Genomic DNA, 18,604 nt, shown 5'->3' with positions numbered 1-18,604 from the left:
CCCCCCCCCTCCCACCCACCCTGGATCCCCCTAAAAATTTGTTAAAACACCCCTGTAAAAAAGTTCTCAGATTGGCCAATTTAGCTAATTTTTTGTCTGTAGCTGTATATCTTCACCTCTTGTGAACTACGTGATAGTGTTGATGTTCTCTTTCAGTGCCTGGAGATTATAGGAGCCTTGAAGAATAGCTTCAATTAAACCCTGATAAGACAGAGTGGCTTTGGGTTTGGCGGCCTTTTGTACCTGGAGATTCACCATTTGGTGTTAGAAGTGGTTGCACTTCCTCAAACAGATCCAGGATGTAATCTGAGGTTCTTCTGGACACATGACTTCTGTTCAGGTGACAATTATGGCCAAGGGGCTCTTTCCACAGCTTCATATTATGCCTACTCCTGGATCAGGAAGCTCTACTCTCAAGATATTCATGTCCTAATCACTTCCAGAATGGGACGGCAACAGGAACTACAGGGAAGAGTATCTAGCTCTTCAACAAGTGCAAAATGCAAAAAAAGAAAAACCAAATGTACAGGTATAGTATAGGGGGTACCTTGCTCAATAGTAGTAACTGTGAGAGGTATCTCGGAATCCTAGTGGACAATCACTTAAATATGAGCCAGCAGTGTGCTGCAGCTGCCAAAAAAGCCAACACAGTGCTGGGCTGCATTAACAGAGGGATAGAATCAAGATCACGTGAAGTATTAATACTACTTTACAATGCCTTAGTAAGGCCACACTTGGAATACTGCATCCAGTTTTGGTCACCATGATGTGAAAAAGATGCTGAGACTCTAGAAAGAGTACAGAGAAGAGCAACAAAGATGATTAGGGGACTGGAGGCTAAAACATATAAGGAACGGTTGCTGGAATTGGGTATGTCTAGTTTAACGAAGAGAAGGACGAGGGGGGATATGATAGTAGTGTTCCAATATCTCAGGGGCTGCCACAAAGAAGAGGGAGTCAAGCTATTCTCCAAGGCGCCTGAAGGCAGGATGAGAAGCAATGGGTGGAAACTGATCAAGGAGAGAAGCAACTAGAACTAAGGAGAAACTTCCTGACAGTTAGAACAATTAACCAATGGAACAACCTGCCTCCAGAAGCGGTGAATGCTCCAACACTGGAAGTTTTTAAGAAGAGACTGGACAGCCATTTGTCTGAAATGGTGTAGGGTTCCTGCCTGAGCAGGGGGTTGGACTCGATGACCTCCAAGGTCCCTTCCAACTTTATTATTATTATTATTATTATTATTATTATTATTATTATTATTATTATTATTATTATTATTATTATTATTATTATTATTATTATCTAAGCTCCATGAACTGCATATTTTGCACCTCTGCTTTGTGAGCTGTGTTGGTTGCCAGTTTCTTACAGGATTCATGGACCAGGAGTTTTGAGGGATCACCTCTCCCCAGTTCTATCTACCTGACTTAATAGGTCTGGCAGGAGAGACCTAGTGGAAAGTCTTTTCTGTCATGGAACATGCCCTTTCGAGATAACGCCGGTCCTAACCCTATTGGTTTCTGGGAAGTTTCTTATGGTGTGTTATACAATACACACACACACACACACACATACACACACACACACACAGAGAGAGAGAGAGAGAGAGAGAGAGAGAGAGAGAGACTAATATAAATTTATTGATAACACCCCAGCTTTTTCCTAGCCTCTTGTCCTCATGATACATAGCCATTACAAGTGCAGTAATCTTTAGCCAGCTCAATGCAACATTGTTCTATAAGCAATCCAGAGTCTCTCTGTTGGGAAGATGGGCAGCATATATAATTAATACATTTAAATAAATAGAATAGACATGGCTGAAAAAAAATCTATGTGATCAAAGCAATTGAGAGATGCTCCAAGAGAAAAAACATCACAATCTGTGCATGTGTAAATAAATGTTTATTTGTTAAAATGAGAGTTATAGCAGAAAACTGAGGCGCTAAGCAGAACACAATACATGCCAGAAGGAAAAGTACAAATTTACGTTTAAGTATATGAAGAAACTTCAGATTTAACTACCCTTCTTCTTGCTCTCTTTACTCTTTCTATACACCTCTTAATCAAAGCTCTAAAATTAGAGATCAGCATTAGTATAAATAAAGTGTAGACAGGGCAAAAGAGGGGAGAAAATGTGTTCCTTAAGTAACCAGCACTAAAGTGAAGAAATTCTTAGGTTTATATGCATGCACGTCCTTTACTCTTTTCAGGATGTACTTAAAGTATTGCATATACAGTTGGGGGAGGGGAAGCTATTGCTTTTTTCTTTATGAAATATGTGAGGAAGCTACAAAAACTGGGATAGTCTCCCAGTCTAAAGAGGGAAATGGTATTTTTTCTACTTCATCCTTTTCTACGAATCAAAAATTTTCTGTGTACTATTGTAAAGTCAATGGAAAAAAATTGTTTTTGGGGTAGATGAGATTGTAACAATAAAGTACATACAAGGTTTTAATAGTTTTGGCAGTAAGTGATGATCATTAGTTCTGTGTGACAAGATACAGTACCTTTCTTGTCCACATATAAAAAGCCTCTTTGCCTCAGTAATATGATTGTTCTGTAAAGCGTTCCAGTGCCTATGTTTTAAAATGATTGCATATGATGCATACGTGAATGCACATTTTTCTCTATAGAAGTTATAAGCAGAGTTCATTGCATGAAATTTATGCCTGAACTTTGCCTGTGGGTATTGATATTCATATTATGTTCAGTATAGATAGAAAGAAGCAATGAGAATAATAATTCAGTTATTCTTATAAATACAGTTTTGTTATATCCACATATATAAAAGTTGTGTATCTTATATATCTCTTGTCTCTGTCTTAAAATGTATGTATGTGTCTGTGTGTGATTAGTGTATATTCATTCATAAAGAAAAAAAGCACTATCCTCTTTCTGATTGCATTGTTGTTGTTAGTTGCGAAGTTGTATCCGATCCATCGTGACCCCATGGACAACGTCCCTCCAGGCCTTCCTGTCCTCTACCACAGGGCTTTTTAACCTTTTCACAGATTGTACCACTTTTAGGACATGACAATGTTTGAGTACCACCAGTGCTTAGCAAGATGTCAAAAACTTGATGACTAAAAAAAGGGGGGAGATTTTGGGTTTTACTGATTAGATTCATTTGTTGTTATAGAAATGGCTAGTTTATAATATTATGGAAAAGTAAAAAGTTGAGGTTCAATGTTAATGCTTCCTTCTACTGCAACAGAGGAAGTATGTTCTTTTTCCCTTCTCCCCCTTACTTTCCCCCCCTTTTTTCTCCCCACTGTGTCCTACTATTTGCTTTTGTATTTTTGTATTTTATTCTATAATCTAATAAAATATTACAAACTGTAGAAAAAAAGAAAAAAGTACATGTTTTAATTTCTTTGGTGGCTGTTCCTTTGCTGAATCCCTTTCCCTTTGCATTGACAAATGTATGATGAATTTATCCATGTTTATTAATATGCACCACTACCAGCTAGTTCAAACTTGGCACTTTTAAGACTTGTGGACTTCAACTCACACAATTCTTCAGGTCTTAAAGTTGCTCAGTTTGTAGACTCCTGAGCTAGCTGGTTGGTCCTTCTTTCTCTCTCCCTTCTGAGCTCTTCCACAGTGTAGTAAGAATGCACCCCCCTAATCCCTTCCCTGTACTCTTAAAGACACAGGAATCAAGTGCAAAGCAAGAAAATAAAATAAAGAAACACAAACTCCGTTTTTTTCCTTTTTAAGCTGCCTCAGGCATGTCACGTGGCACAATGTTGCAATCCTAGACTGAAAGTCTCCAGCAATTGTGAAAAGCTTTAGCTTTAAATTAAGCCTGTTTACCTTCAAAGAAAATTTTCTAAAAGTCATAGACAGACTCAATTAAAGGAGGTAAAACTAATTACATTGTTCAAAGGATTAAACCTTTCCTGTTGTCTTTTTCCCTTCCTCCACCCAAACCACGTTCTTTTATAGCCTCTCTCTTTCCCCACCTTTTTCTTCAGTTCACCTCCAGCTCCAAGCTGCTTCTGGAAGCGCCAATCAGCTTGAGCCCTGCCGGATCCTGGGGCTTCTGCCAAGCCCAGACAGTCATGCAGCTGCAGCTGCCTCTCCCTAGGCTTGGGTCGCTTAGGCTCATTCCCTTCCCCTGCTACACTTGGCTAGCAGTCGTGTACCACCTACCACGTGGCAAAGTACCACAAGTGGTATCCATACTACCAGTTGAAAAGCCCTGCTCTACCATCTTCTGGAGTCCATTTAAGCTCACGCCTACTGCTTCAGTGACTCCACCCAGCTACCTCATTCTCTGTCATCCCTTTCTTCTGTTGCCCTCAATCTTTCCCAGCATTAGGCTCTTCTCCAGTGAGTCCTTCCTTCTCATTAGGTGGCTTGAGTTTCAACTTCAAGATCTGGCCTTCTAAAGAGCAGTCAGGGTTGATCTCCTCTAGGACTGACCAGTTTGACCGCCTTGCAGTCCAGGGGATTCGCAGGAGTCTTCTCCAGCACCATAGTTCAAAGGCCTCAATTCTTTGGCACTCAGCCTTTCTTATAGTCCAGCTTTCACAGCTATACATTGCAACTGGGAAAACCATGGCCTTGACTATACGTACTTTTGTTGGCAGGGTGATATCTCTGCTTTTTAGTATGCTGTCTAGATTTGCCATAGCTTTCCTCCCCAGGAGCAAGCGTCTTTTAATTTCTTAGCTGCAGTCCCCATCTGTGGTGATCCTGGAGCCCAGGAAGATAAAATCTATCACTACCTCCATTTCTTCCCCATCTATTTGCCAGGAATTGAGAGGGCCGGATGCCATGATCTGCTACTTGAAAATGGACTAGATCTTGCATGCTCAAAAACCCGGATGGTTTGTTATTTTAGTGCTTATTAATTAAGAAATGTACAGTAAATTTGGTCATGTTTTGCCCTCTGTTCTCCTTAGCATATACTATATTTCTATCTGCATATTTCCATTTCAAAGTTTAGTTATAAGAAAGGGCTTTAAGAAACAGACTGTAGGTATATAAGAAATATACGAAATAGGGAGTCATTCAAAAAACTTCTGACTATAATCTATGGTATCCCATGGTTTACTAAGGACTTCAAGATATGAATTAATCAAATTATCTGGATTCTTTTGACTAGCTTTCACATCAGGGTATGGTCAGTCTTGTGATGATCTCTTGGGAGGTGCAGGAGGAATGTGGCCCTTCAAGTCCGATAAGACCTCACACTGTTGTTCAGAACTATTACATCTTTCTGAACCATCTACAAATATTAAAAATAAATACTTTTTTTGTGCCGTTGAGTCACTGTTGGCAATTGCCTGAAAAACACATGCAATTTTCTTGACAACATTCGCAGAGGTTGCTCGTCATCACCTTATTTCTTAAGCAGAGAATAACTGGCCCAAGGATACCCAGCTGGCGTCATGCCTAAGAAAGGACTAGAACGCTTCTGGTTTCCAACCTGATGCTTTAGCCACTGTACACTATGTACCAACTAACTCTCTTAGCATTTTTTTCTAATAAACATAAGGTTGGATCCAGATTTTCACATATTTAGAGGCTAAGTCCATTGAAATCAATGGGAGATTATTATTATAATATAATATATTCAAGAAACTATTTAAGAAATATAGGTATATGATGAACATTATAATGAGAAAAATAAAAACAACATAGTACATATCTCAATGGTTTATTAATTGACATTTGCAAAGAAAATTATGAATAATGTATTAAATAAAAAGTACAATAAAAATCATTATTAAATATAAATGGCTTTGCTCTTAGAATCGCCATAAGTGATTAAAATGCATGAAGTAATGAAAAGAGGAAATAAAACACTAGGGAAAAGATTTTCAGTAGCAGCTGTCACATCCTGTGTTCTCTCAAGAAAACTATGCTTGTAAAAATTATGCCAACAGGTCATATTCAGTAGGTGTTGATGCAGAGAGGAATGAATTTATGCACATAATACTTTCAGCAGGTTTTTATTTCATTCTTGTGGACGTGCATTTTAGTTATTAGGGAAGACATCGTAAGTAACATAGCTATGCTTAAAATACAGTTAGTGCTGCATACAAAGGAGAAGGTGTCCAGAGAAGGATTGACAGGGTAGGGACTTACTCTGTCATTCTGTCACTGATAAGATGGAAAATATCTATTTCTGGAGTTGAACTTCCTAGTGACCAGCAAAATGCCATTTAAAGTGCAGTGGATAAAGTACAGCAAGATGTATAACAGGAAAGCTTAAAGATGTTCACTTCCCTCAAGTAAAGTAACACTACATTTAACACATTGTGTTGATTTCAATGAAAGCAGAAGTAACAATATTTAAATAAATACCAAACCAAACTGAACATTTTTTCATCTATTGAAAAAAGCAAAAGATAAATACTTGCATAACATCTCAGTGCTATCCATCACTTTTTCTGAAATAGATGTGGGATTTTAATTACTGCATGCAGTGCAATAGTAAATAAAGTAAAACCAAATGATTACCATTCAGTATTTAGGTTACTGATTCTTAAGGACACATTTTTAAATCCTTCCTAGGAAGGTGAGGAATTGGCTATAATAATTTCAAGCAGTGGATATGACATGCTACTTTACTATAGCCTATTTTTTATGAAAAGGAAAGAACAGTCCTCCATGAGTTGTAAAGTTCAAATTAGGAAAAGGATTCCAATTTATCCAGTTGAGTTTTAGCAACATGCAAAGCATTCATAGCTCATTTATTTGAATCAAAAAGGAAATTATTGAGGATCTTCTTGTGACATTTTTAATTTTGATGTTTTACTTTTTATTGTTTTGTGGGTTTTCAAATGAATTTTAAAAGAATTTATTTTTTAAATAGTGACTCTACAACAAAACTTGCTTATTGTAGAAATAAATGGGAGGGAGAAATTGGAATTTATAGCCTGCCCCAGTCTGTCCCAATTCTGTGTGGCTTACAAAATAAAACAAGTAAATATGTATAACCCAAAAATAAAAATCTGGAAAAACAAACACAATCTAATAGACAAAAGATTGCAAGAGATCCATCATCTACTCTAGTTCAAGGCATTGGGGAAGGTTGTTTTTTTTTTGTTAAAATTTGATCATGGTAGAGGCTGAGGTAAATTTCAGGTGGAATGTGATTCCCACATGTGCATATCATGAGTGTTGTTCTTTCCTACCATATTTTGTATGACAATTTGGGAAGTTCTGTAAGAACATAAAGATAAAGGTTTATGAGTTTGCTTGGTTTTTTGCAGATGTTTCATTACCCAAACTAGGTAACAGCATCAGCGCTAATCCTTTTTGTAGGATCCTGTGTTTTGCAATGGATAGTTGGTGGTTGGACATATTGACCAGCCATTCTGGCTCTTGTGTTCTTTGGTTCTGGAATTGAGTTTGAGGAGTTTGTTTTGCAATTTGGTTTTTCTTTTTCCAGCATGTCTGTGGTATTCATGATGGTAATGGCCAGTCTCTTCTTGTGCTCTGGTGTGATGGTCTGTCCAACTGTTCTTTGAAATTTGCTATGGTGTGCAGATATTTGTTTAATCTGAGGTGTGTATCTGATCATGAGCTGTATCATTTTTCATCCACTTTCTTGGGCTATTTTCCATCCAGCTGTGTAGTTGATTGGAGGGTTGTACTTGAAACTGGTAGGGAGGGCATGCTATTGTAGGCATTCATGCAGGAAGAAAAGTTGTTCTTTGGTAGAAACTTTTTCCCATTTGCATGCTGTCTGAAATGTTTGATGCCCATATGTGGTACTAATAAAGGGGAATATTGTAGCTCAGGGTTGATATGAGGGCTCTTTGGTGTTCTCTAAGCTTGCTTGTTTTCTTGCAGACATTTCATTACCCAAACTAGGTAATATCACTGTTACCTAGTTTGGGTAATGGAACATCTGCAAGTAAACAAGTAAGCTCAGAAAACACCAAGGACCTCTGATGTCATTCCTGAACTACAAATATTCTCCTTTATTGGTAAAGGTTTCCCCTGTCTAGTCATGTTTGATTCTAGGGGACAGTGCTCATCTCCATTTCTTAGCCAAGGGAGCCAGAGTTGTATGAAAATACTTCCGTAGTCATGTGGTCAGCATGGCTACACATGAAGTGCATAGAATGCTGTTACTTTCACACCAAAGTGGTTCCTATTTATCTACTCAAATTTGCATACTTTTGAACTACTAGGTGAGCAGGAGGTGAGGCAAGTAACGGGAGCTCACCCATCACTTGGGTCTCAAACCTGGACTGTGAGCTTTCTAGCTGACAAGCTCAGCGTCTTTACCTGCACTGGATGAAATGTTGGGAGTTCTTGAAGGGTAATCCCATGTCGACTATATTACCATAGGTCATGTTGATAGCTGATGAGAGTGTGAATGATTGTTGCCAGTTAACTACATTTTACAGAATGTTCATAAATAAAACTCTGCATAACTAGTTCAAGGAGTTCCTATATTATACACCCTTCCAAGGGAGTATCATCCCATTTGATGTAATAGCACCCCATTTGAACCTAAATTTGAAATTATCTGAAAATTGATTAGCTTCTAAATTAACAGCCACTTGTCTTGTTTGGTTAAATATCAGACACTATTCCAGATATAGGTCAAGATTTCTATATTTCTGTTCAGCATTATCTATAAAATGTTCAGATTTCATTCAACCCTCCCTCCTATTGGTGCAGCTATTTGATTATCCTTAGTGATCAGTAGAGTCATTCCTTCAACTTTGACATATTAAAAGTAATTCTGGTATAACTTTTAAAATATACATGTAGTGTATGTATAGTAATGTTCTGTTATAAATAAGAATGCTCCAAATCTCTGATACCTTTTTTCTGGGATAAAATATAATGGGCAGTCAGTCAGCTTTGAAGCATTTAAAGTTTGTGGGGATTGCTTTTGACCCTTGCTCCAAATGCTATAACCTTCTGTTTGTTCATATGGGTGTTTGTTTATTTATGTATGTATAGTCTCAGTATGGAAAGAAAAGTTCTATTGCCACAGTGGTGTGAAATAATGTTTTGTTGAAAGACTAGCATGCATGCTCTTTTATATCTATATCCGTCCATTCTGCCAGCCAATCAGCAAAGAAGCATTAAATTAACAAGAGACTTGAATATCCTATCTGTGTGCTTAAACTGTAGGGTTCTACTTATAGTACTAGATTAAGATAACATATCTGTGTGGCTGCTTTTCTTTATGGTTTTTACTGGTGCAGCTTGCCAAATCCGCAGTCCCTTAGCTGCTTTACAGCAAGACCTTTTGTTTTTATAGAGTGGAATAATATTTTAAAAAACTTTTTGAGTGTGGGAAGAGTTGGAGTTGCTTTATCCCAGTTTTTGAAAATTATATGGTAAATCACTAAGAGAAGAGTAAAGAAATGCAACAGAAAGCAATCCATTAAGTGATGTGAAACTGTATAAGGCAAAAATAATGTACCTTTATGACGAAGATTATGAAAGGGTAAGCTGTGAATGTATGTGCAAAGATGGCATTGATAAATTGTAAAATTTGGGGAAATGTTTGAGTTGTAGGAGCAATTTTACATTTTTAAGAGGAAAAGAAACAATTTAAAAATATTTCTTGAAAATGTGTAATATTAAATCTTGAAGTATAAATGATATTTGGTCTTAATAATAATTATTTCTATTATATATAAAAATATGTTTAGAGTTTTGGCAGCTGGAGAAATGGGAGGGAATAAACTACAAAATGTTATAACTATTTTCTTATGTATATTTAAAAAGAGAATGTAGGTCAGCATTTTAATACAGTACCAGAACTCATGTTTATAGAGCTATTTTTTTAAGTTTTCATATACGGTATTCTGCAAGATTCTGTCTTTGCTTCTATATTAAAGAAGCTGATCTGAAGATTTGGACTTCCATAATATCCCAGATCATTATGCTGAATTTCAAGCTGGTGCTTGAAATCTTAAAGATAGCCTAAAATCTAGATTGTGGAAAAATTAAACAATTGGTGTCTTCAATTTGGTTACCACTCAGAACATTGTTACATGCATAAATTGCTTCTAGATTTTTTCTAAGCCTAAATATGATAGATATGAAGAGGATCTTATATCAATGATATATTCTGAATTCCTCCATATTTTCTACTCACTAGGAAATTGTTGTCTTTGCACAATTTGTGGTAGACTAACAGAATTCTCTGTAATAATAGTTTGTTTTTCTTGTAACTTTTCTCCCAGGCATTTTTTTCTCTAAGCTTGTAAGTTTTTTTGACTGGGGTTGAGTTAATGGTGATGAGTGTCTTTTGAAATGTGTCTCCACTGAGAAAGAAATATTTTCATAGAGTTATCCCACACAAGCAATTATTTGAATCACTATATGTCAAAGTACAGCTGGAAATGTGACAAAAAAATTAGGAGGTTTCTTTAAGTTTAAATGTTAATTACAACTACAGTAAAACATTAATTCTAAATTTCAGTAATGTAATTTAGAAACACAATGGTAGAAATTTAAATTATAGTATTCATCAAACTAAATAGCAACTTCTCTTTTTGCCATACAAACCTAGTATTTGCAAAACAATGAAACAATAACAAACAGTAATTTTATCATTACATGTAGAGAGGAAGTCACCTTCTCATTGTGTTTCTTTTGGTATAATTTTAGCTCTTTTTGGCTTGTGGGAAATACCCATAAAATATTCAAGTTATTTATAATACATATCCATCCTTATATATTTTATGTTTAGAAGATTATCTTAGAATACATCATTTCTATAACTTTGGTAACTATGACTTTGAAAGATATTTCAAATTTATATGATTAATAAAATTATTTGAAGATCAATGACCTGTAGAAAAGTTTTTTTAAAAAAAATATTTTTATTTTATTGAATGTAGAGAAATCTCACCATTCCAGAATTTTAGTTTTAAGCATAATCTTTCTCCTTATGACATTGCATGAATTAAATGAGGGTCTGGGAAATAGTGCAACTGTATACACTTTCCAATAAACCTCCATATCATGGTTTTATCCTGGAGACAGAGTTGAATCAATTCCTCTGCCCTGTCCCTTATTAAGAATCATAATTTTCATTAGACTACCCATAATTTTCATTAGACTACCCATGTCCTGTATTGTTGTATTCCTAATTCCAAGCAAAAACATAACAAGAGATTATAAAAAATATTTTATATATTTTTATCTTCCTTTCAACTGTGTGTTGGCAATTGTCCCAGGTTTTGAGAATAATTTAATTTAAATTTATAAAGCTGTCTAAATCTATAGCGACTCTCAGCAGTATACTATATTAAGAATATTCGGTACAAAATTAACAGCAGTATTAAAACAAAATTAACATAATGAATCATTCTTAAAAAGGAAAAACCAGCACCCTCTTAGTATGCTGCATTTTTATATAAGACCCACCACTGACATGATCCAACCTGAGGAACACCCAGGTTTTAAGACCTTGTTTACATGACAGCAGAATAGATACCCCCAGAGATATAATGATAGAGCAAGCTTTTGTTAAGTGATAATATTTTTTCAGTGGAACCTAAAACTGTCAAAAAGGATGAACAATCATAATATGTCCAGTGATCTCTTGAAAAGCCAGGAGATATCTCATAAAGCTTCATAGATGATAATGAGCTTCTTAAATTCTGAATGAAAGCAAATATACATGTCCCCAGATAATGTTGCAGGATCCAGTCTGGATCAGTCACTGGGACTAGAGGTTACCACACATAGAACAGCCCAAAGCACACACACTGCTATAAACAAGTTCCAATATGAGCCTGAAAGTTCGGAAGACAAAATCTCTGGTCCTATTGATCAACCCAGATTGGATCCTGCAACCCTAAATTCCATTTGCTGCTAACCAGTGCAGTTCACAGAGCAGAATATAACATACCATACATGCCCAAAACAGCCCATCCTGAAGACCAGCCTTCAAGGCACCTCTATGTAGAAAGTGTTGCAGTAGACTACACCTGAGATGATTAAAACAGACAATTGTCCAGACGGCCTCACTATCTTGAAAGACAAATTGATTTACTTGCAGAATGCTTCTGTGAATTGTTCAACTTTTCATTGCAATACTAACCTTTCAAATGTTGAATGGATTGGATGTAGATGATTTCTTTCAGGGTCCTTAAGCCTTTGAAACTATTTGTATTTGTAATATGTAAGTTATTGCAGCATATGCATTAAAATGTGAAAACATGCATCTTTATCTTTTCTATATTGATTAGTTTATTCTTTTTTTCTAATTTGGCTAAATTAATGTAAATCATCTTGGTTATGAATATAAATATAAAATACTATTCAGCAGGTATAAAAACAGTTTGCACTGGAACATGAATATGGCTTAATGGATGCTACTTAATTGCTGGCAATTTATGGAATGCTTCATATTAATTTCTTGCTATTCAGTATAACTAAATGTAGGATTGGATGTACATTTGTACATATTACCATTGGAGCATAGATGATTTTCTGCAAGAGTTCCAAATTTTTGTTCAAAAACGAGTAGTGTTTGCATGGAAACTGTTATTAGAAATTATGACAAATTAGACTCATTTAAAGCAGTCTTCAACAGAAGAAGTGTTTTAATCAACTGTTCCAAGGAAAAAAAAATCTGAGGTAGCCAAGATAATGACATATTAGTCATTATCAATTATTGGGATATATTGAAACCTGCAATTATAGAGTCTTCTATTGAGACATGGATAAAAGCTTGAGAGATTTCACTTGCCATAGTGAATTGTTTGTATTCTTTACTTATAATTTACTTTTTAATTGGTATTGTGTTATTTCTTAATTCCAGGGTTTAAAGAATAATGATAAATTTTATTTTAAACAATTAGTTTACATGTTTTTATTGTAAGCCTTCATTCTAGAGTCAGTTTGGTTTATGATTTAAAGGAGGAAAATGTTTTAATTGTAATGTGCAGTCACAGGCAAGTTAATAATATTCTAAAGATAGGCAAGTTATATCAAACAGTTAAAATTTAATAATTATTTGTATTGCTCAGGAATAAAAGGGATTTGTTAAAGAAATTAACCGCAATTTGTAAACTGTTTTTAATTATATAACCACCATAGTAATGTTCTTTTGTATTCTTTCCTGATGACATGGCAAAGTAAATTGTTGTATTATCTTAAGATAGCAAACATTTCTAGATACTCTTTTTGACCACTACAAGCATTAATTTTAAAACTAACAGTTCACAAAACAATTTAATTTCCACTACAGGAAAAAGCTTGTAAAGGATTAGGAATAAAATCAAAATTGTATGTGGAACTAGTTCTTAGATACAGTGGGTAAATTTATCATGGGATAGAATTTCTGGGTATGTGAAACAAAGGACTCAAGCTAAGTAGATAAAAAATGTGAGTTAAAAAACAGATAGAGGACGGGGTATAATCAGCTAAGATTATGAGGAATTGTCTTGAAGATCAAACAGATTCCTTGTCACTTAAAGTAGAACAAAACTCTACAGATATGCAGTGTGCCCTGACATAAAAATAACCGGATGTAAGATTGATAATTAGAACTCCAGGTCAAAGATCTTATAAGAACAAATATAAACCTGCTCCACCAAAACATGTTACTTCAGCCCAAATTAATTCTTGCAGGAGGTGAGGATGTGTTTATCAGAATGTCTTCACGCTAAGATGGAGGCTATGGTACATTATTAAATATCAAGAGAGCATCATGTCAGGCACATAAAAACAACATCTAACACATTAAAAGAGAAATGAAAAATGATATAAAGAGATAATGTAGCCAGATGTAGTAAGTACAGCCAAGATAAAATGTACACTATGCTGACAATTTAAGCTTGTACTCCCTACTGTAGTGAAGCAAAATTAATGTACATATCTCAGGGTAGCCATTTTAGAACAGGTGTATTTTATGTATTATCAAATAAAAATTAATAAATATTGGCTTGAGTCCTCTCAAATTCCATGTAGATAACATGATCAGGAAAGAACAACACAGATTTATATAAGTATATTTAATACTTGTCTAGGGTAAGTACTGGAAACAGTAATAGGAATTTCCCAGCCTTCTTTATAATGTGTTAATCAAGAAGATGGGTTGAATTGCTATTTATGAAATAAGTCCTTGTTTGCCAGACTTCCCACAATTTTCACAAATTGAATTACAATAAAGCCTTCATGTAGTAAATTGGTGGTATATTTATTAAATCTAAATTTACACAATTTGCAACAGTTTACATCATTTGTGTAATTATGTTATTGATATGGTATAAATTGTGACAGTTACTGTAAATATTTGATTTAACAGGATCTGAAGACCACTAGAATTAATTAATTAATTAATTAATTCTCTCTCTCTCTCTCCCCCCCCCCCACACACACACACACACATGTCTGTTTTAGTATATATTAAAATTCTAAAGTCTAAAACACTAAAGCCTGCTAAGACTCTTTATGAAACTCTGTGTAGGTACTTCTTAGGTTACAATAGGGACCAGAACTGTTGTTACAATTATTATAAAGTGCTGCATCAGGTGACTGCATGCCTTAGAGATGGCAATCACCATTGTGGTTGTAACCTGAAGACACATAGGTTTTTAATCTAAACTAGTATTATTCAAGGCACAGAGATAACTGGAATGGAATACAAATTACTATTATGAATCTATGAAATGAGACAGGCATTGTCTTAGATTTCTAAATACACAACTGGTGTAGAAAGCATTCTTTAATCTCTTTATCAACTCTAAAATCTATGACTTTCAGAATAGTAGACTCCTTGCTCTGAGATATACTAATGTTACTACTAATAGTAGTAGTAATGGATGATAGGTATGAAAGCGGTAATAGGAGACTTACCATGTCATTCATATTCAGCATTGTAGTGTCCAATATACCTGTGAAACCAGTTATTATCCTTCAGTATATATTCCTTAATATATTGTGGTGAGGCATGTGCTGTCCTTTTTTTAGATAAAAATAAAATATTGATAACATATATAGTGTTACTAATATTTGTATCAGATGTTAATCAAATGAAAACAGTGAGAGTAATTTGAGATGGTCTTTACAATATGATTCTGTTTTTGAAATTGAATAGAGAACTGTGTAACACAAACAAAATTCTCAAATATATAGCAAAGAATAACATACTGTATTAGGTAATACTGTTTTCTAAAAACAGTATTGCTTTTCAGCAGTTTACTCTTGGGATGTAAAATGGTAATCTGACATAGACTGGCAACACAGTGTGATGTGAGCATCTACGTAAATGGCTGTATGTATGGAGCATGCCCAGTTCTGTAAAAAGCTTCTAAACACTGCCCCCCCCCCCCAAATACACTCAAGCTCTGAAGAGACGAAATGAAGTTTGCACTTTTAAATGTTACATTTTGCATGGGGTTTGTAAAGATTCTTTTGTAAACATTGCATTTACACAGTAAAGGAGGTGAGGGGGGAAGAACAATGAAGTAAATTCAGAAATGCATGCACCAAAGGACAAAGCATTTTTTAAAATCAGTCTGTTTATGTATGCTGATTATATCAGTGTGATACTATATCTCTTAGTATATACTTGGTTTTGATTTTTCTCCCAAATTAATAAAACATCTTGTGTATTTTGGTGGCATGACAAATTAAGAATTTACTTACATTAGAATAGAGACATAGAGAGGTTGTTAAGCTGAAAAGAAAGGTCTTGCAGCGGAGAATGGATGTGCAAAGAACTGTGATTCTGCGGTGTTCAGTATTCACATGTATGAGAAACAGTGCTGGGTTCTGCAGCTGCAGACGATAACTAAGCTGGTTGGCTAATGAAGGCCACTTGGATCAGGCTTCTGAAAAGAGCCAAAGGCGGACGGCTGAAGAATTCAGATATCTGTGTAAGCTATACATTTCAATTTGCTGGCATATTTTGCATTGCAGCTGGGCTGGGGGAAGCACTGCTTGCATCTTCTATTCTGTTTGAATTAGCAGGTTTTAATTCCTCTGACTGTAGCAGGAAGAGATGGGGATAGAATCAAAGATATATGTTGTTTATGTAGATATTTGGCATCGTCACCTGTGGTTGGTTATTACCTTGACTGCAGACATATTCTCAGCCACAATTTGATTTGAAATCCTTTCTGTTTTTGCTGAATGGTTGAGACAGATTTGAGACGTTATTTCCTAAAGGAAAAGGGATATCATTTGAAGAGCTATTTTTTAGTTAAGATATTATCAGTAGCTCATAGCTGAAGTTACAATCCTTTTCAAGGATCAGAGTCAAATTGCCTTGCTTCTACTTTGCTGATATAAACCTATTCTTGAAACAGCTGGACATCCTTTAGCCTGCAGTGCACCATTGATACTATTCCACAGAACCTATCTTTGCAGAGCAAAAATCATTTGCTGAGTAAAAGGAAGGACAAAAGAGTAAGCATAATTCTGGACAATGAACACTGGTTTTCAGAATGGCTTCAGAATTAAAACTGTTCCTATGCATTAATTTCTTATGGAGGCTAACTGCAGTTACTGCAGTTAAAAAAAACAAAAGAGCAGGATTTTCTGCTGGTTATGAAAAAGAAGCCCCTAAAAACATTTTTTAAACAAAATAATAATTGTATTTTTAAATCTCTCTTTTGCTCAGGGTTCAGCGGACTCCTACACCAGCCGTCCGTCTGATTCAGATGTGTCTCTTGAGGAGGACAGAGAGGCGGTGCGGAGAGAGGCTGAACGACAGGCCCAGACACAGCTGGAAAAAGCAAAAGTAAGAGATGGGGTGGGGGTGATTCAGGGGAATGATTGTTCTAATAAGATAATTACCTGATTAATTTTTGATGGCATCTTTCTTATCTGTATAAAAAGGTAAATCACAAAGGTTACCATCACATACAAATTGCACAGTAGTTGTGAATGAATTGTTCTCTCTGTTACATCACAATATATATTTGAGAGAAGAGGGTTGATTACTGCTTCTCACATGATGCAAATTACTGTCTCAAAGAGAACTATTCTCTGTTTTATTTCCTATGGAGAAATAACAAAATAAGTAGTTTGCAAAATGTAACCAAAATTCTCTTACAATACTTTGCAAAGTATTTAAACATTGCATGTTAGAAAAAAAAACTATTAAAAAGTTATTCATTATAGCAACATATTCTAGACATAGGCAGATATGAATGGTTCAGTACAACAGGGCTAATGAAATTCCGATTCCTACAGTTAAACAATGTCATTGGGACTCAGAAGGTGCCTTTGCTGTTGTGGCACCTGTCCTCTAGAATGAGATTCCCCTGATGGCATGTGGCTCCTGCCTGATGATGTTCTGGAAAGTCTTAAAAATCTGGCTATTCTCTTGGGATAAGAGGGTTTGGTCCCTGCTTGAATGTGTATGGATTGATCTGCACTTGTTCTTCTTTTTTATTTCTTTTATTTAATTATTGCATTATATTTTTATTCTGTTTAATTGTACACCACCCAGAGTCAATTCAAAGTTGGACAGCGCCCAAATATAATGAATTAATATTTATAATATTTGGGAATTTTGGATTGTACAGGACTACCATGTGCATGCTTTTTTTTTTTTTTAGCAAAAAGAGAAATTAATACATCATTTATTCTGTTATTATTACCTAATTTCCTATCTCTATGTTTCCTTCCTTTTACTTCCCATCTACATTACTAATCTCATTCTTACTATTTCTGAAAAATGGCTATACTTTTCTGAATATTCCTTGAATTTTTCCTTATTCCTGTTTATCTTCAAAAGCAACTAAGTTTTTGTTTTAAAACTGATTTCCCTAATCAGATAGACTTATAATTGAGACTTATAAAATGAAATGCAAACAAACTATATCACTAATACTAGAGTGATATAAGGTCCTGGATGAAATGGATTATTTGGACCTCTTTCAGTCGCGTTTCAGGCTGAATTATAGGATAGAAACTGCATTGGTCATGCTTGTGGATAGTCTCTTTCAAGAGTAGGATGAGGGTACTGCATTCATCCTGGCTGTCCTTGACCTTCAGTAGCTTTTGATACATCGATCATAGTATCCTTTTGGGGTGGCTATGGGTGACGGTGCTGAGCAGCACAATAGAGAGCTGGTTCAGCTCCTTTCTTTAAAACAGGTCCCAATCAAGAGGCTGGATCTCATCCTTTGTAGGATGTCACAGGGCTCAGACTTTCACCACTTCTTTTTAACATCTACATCAGTGGTTCTCAACCTTCCTAATGCTGCGATCCTTTAATATAGTTCCTCATGTTGTGGTGACCCCCAACCATAAAATTATTTTCGTTGCTACTTCATAACTGTAATTTTGCTACTGTTATGAAGTAATGTAAATATCTGATATGCGGGGTGTATTTTCATTGTTACGAATTGAACATAATTAAAGCATAGTGATTAATCACAAAAACAATATAGCAATGCTCTCTGGAGAAGCTTACTCTTCCTTGCTCAAAAATGTTGGGAGAGAGAGAAGGAAGGAAGATTGAAGGGGAAAGGAAGGAGATGGAGAAGGAAGGAGATTGAAGGGAAAAGGAAGGAAAGAAGGAGAAAGAGATTGAAGTGGAAGGGATGGAGATGGAGATGGAAGGAAGAAAGGAAGATTGAAGGGGAAAGGAAGGAGATGGAGAAGGAAGGAGATTGAAGGGGGGAGGAAGGAAGGA

At 35.4% G+C, this 18,604-nt stretch overlaps 1 protein-coding gene across 5 annotated transcripts in view; it reads left to right on the top strand.

The window, feature by feature from the left end:
• The window catches only part of CACNB2 (calcium voltage-gated channel auxiliary subunit beta 2), a 181,657-nt gene that overhangs the window by 92,478 nt on the left and 70,575 nt on the right, over positions 1 to 18,604 (top strand). For 3 of the 5 annotated variants that reach the window (XM_015815375.1, XM_015815377.1, XM_015815374.1), the window contains exon 3: positions 16,580 to 16,699. In XM_015815375.1, coding sequence (XP_015670861.1) covers positions 16,580 to 16,699 — 120 coding nt within the window. Of the gene's footprint in view, positions 1 to 15,764; positions 15,834 to 16,579; positions 16,700 to 18,604 lie in introns of those variants that run through there. The other 2 variants (XM_015815378.1, XM_015815376.1) reach the window with 1 other exon arrangement.

This window comes from Protobothrops mucrosquamatus, unplaced genomic scaffold (assembly GCF_001527695.2).
Source record: "Protobothrops mucrosquamatus isolate PMUCROS unplaced genomic scaffold, P.Mucros_1.0 scaffold339, whole genome shotgun sequence".
Lineage (NCBI taxonomy): Eukaryota > Metazoa > Chordata > Lepidosauria > Squamata > Viperidae > Protobothrops > Protobothrops mucrosquamatus.
Note: the sequence above shows the minus strand (reverse complement) of the source record. Positions and strands in the feature narration are given on the sequence as shown.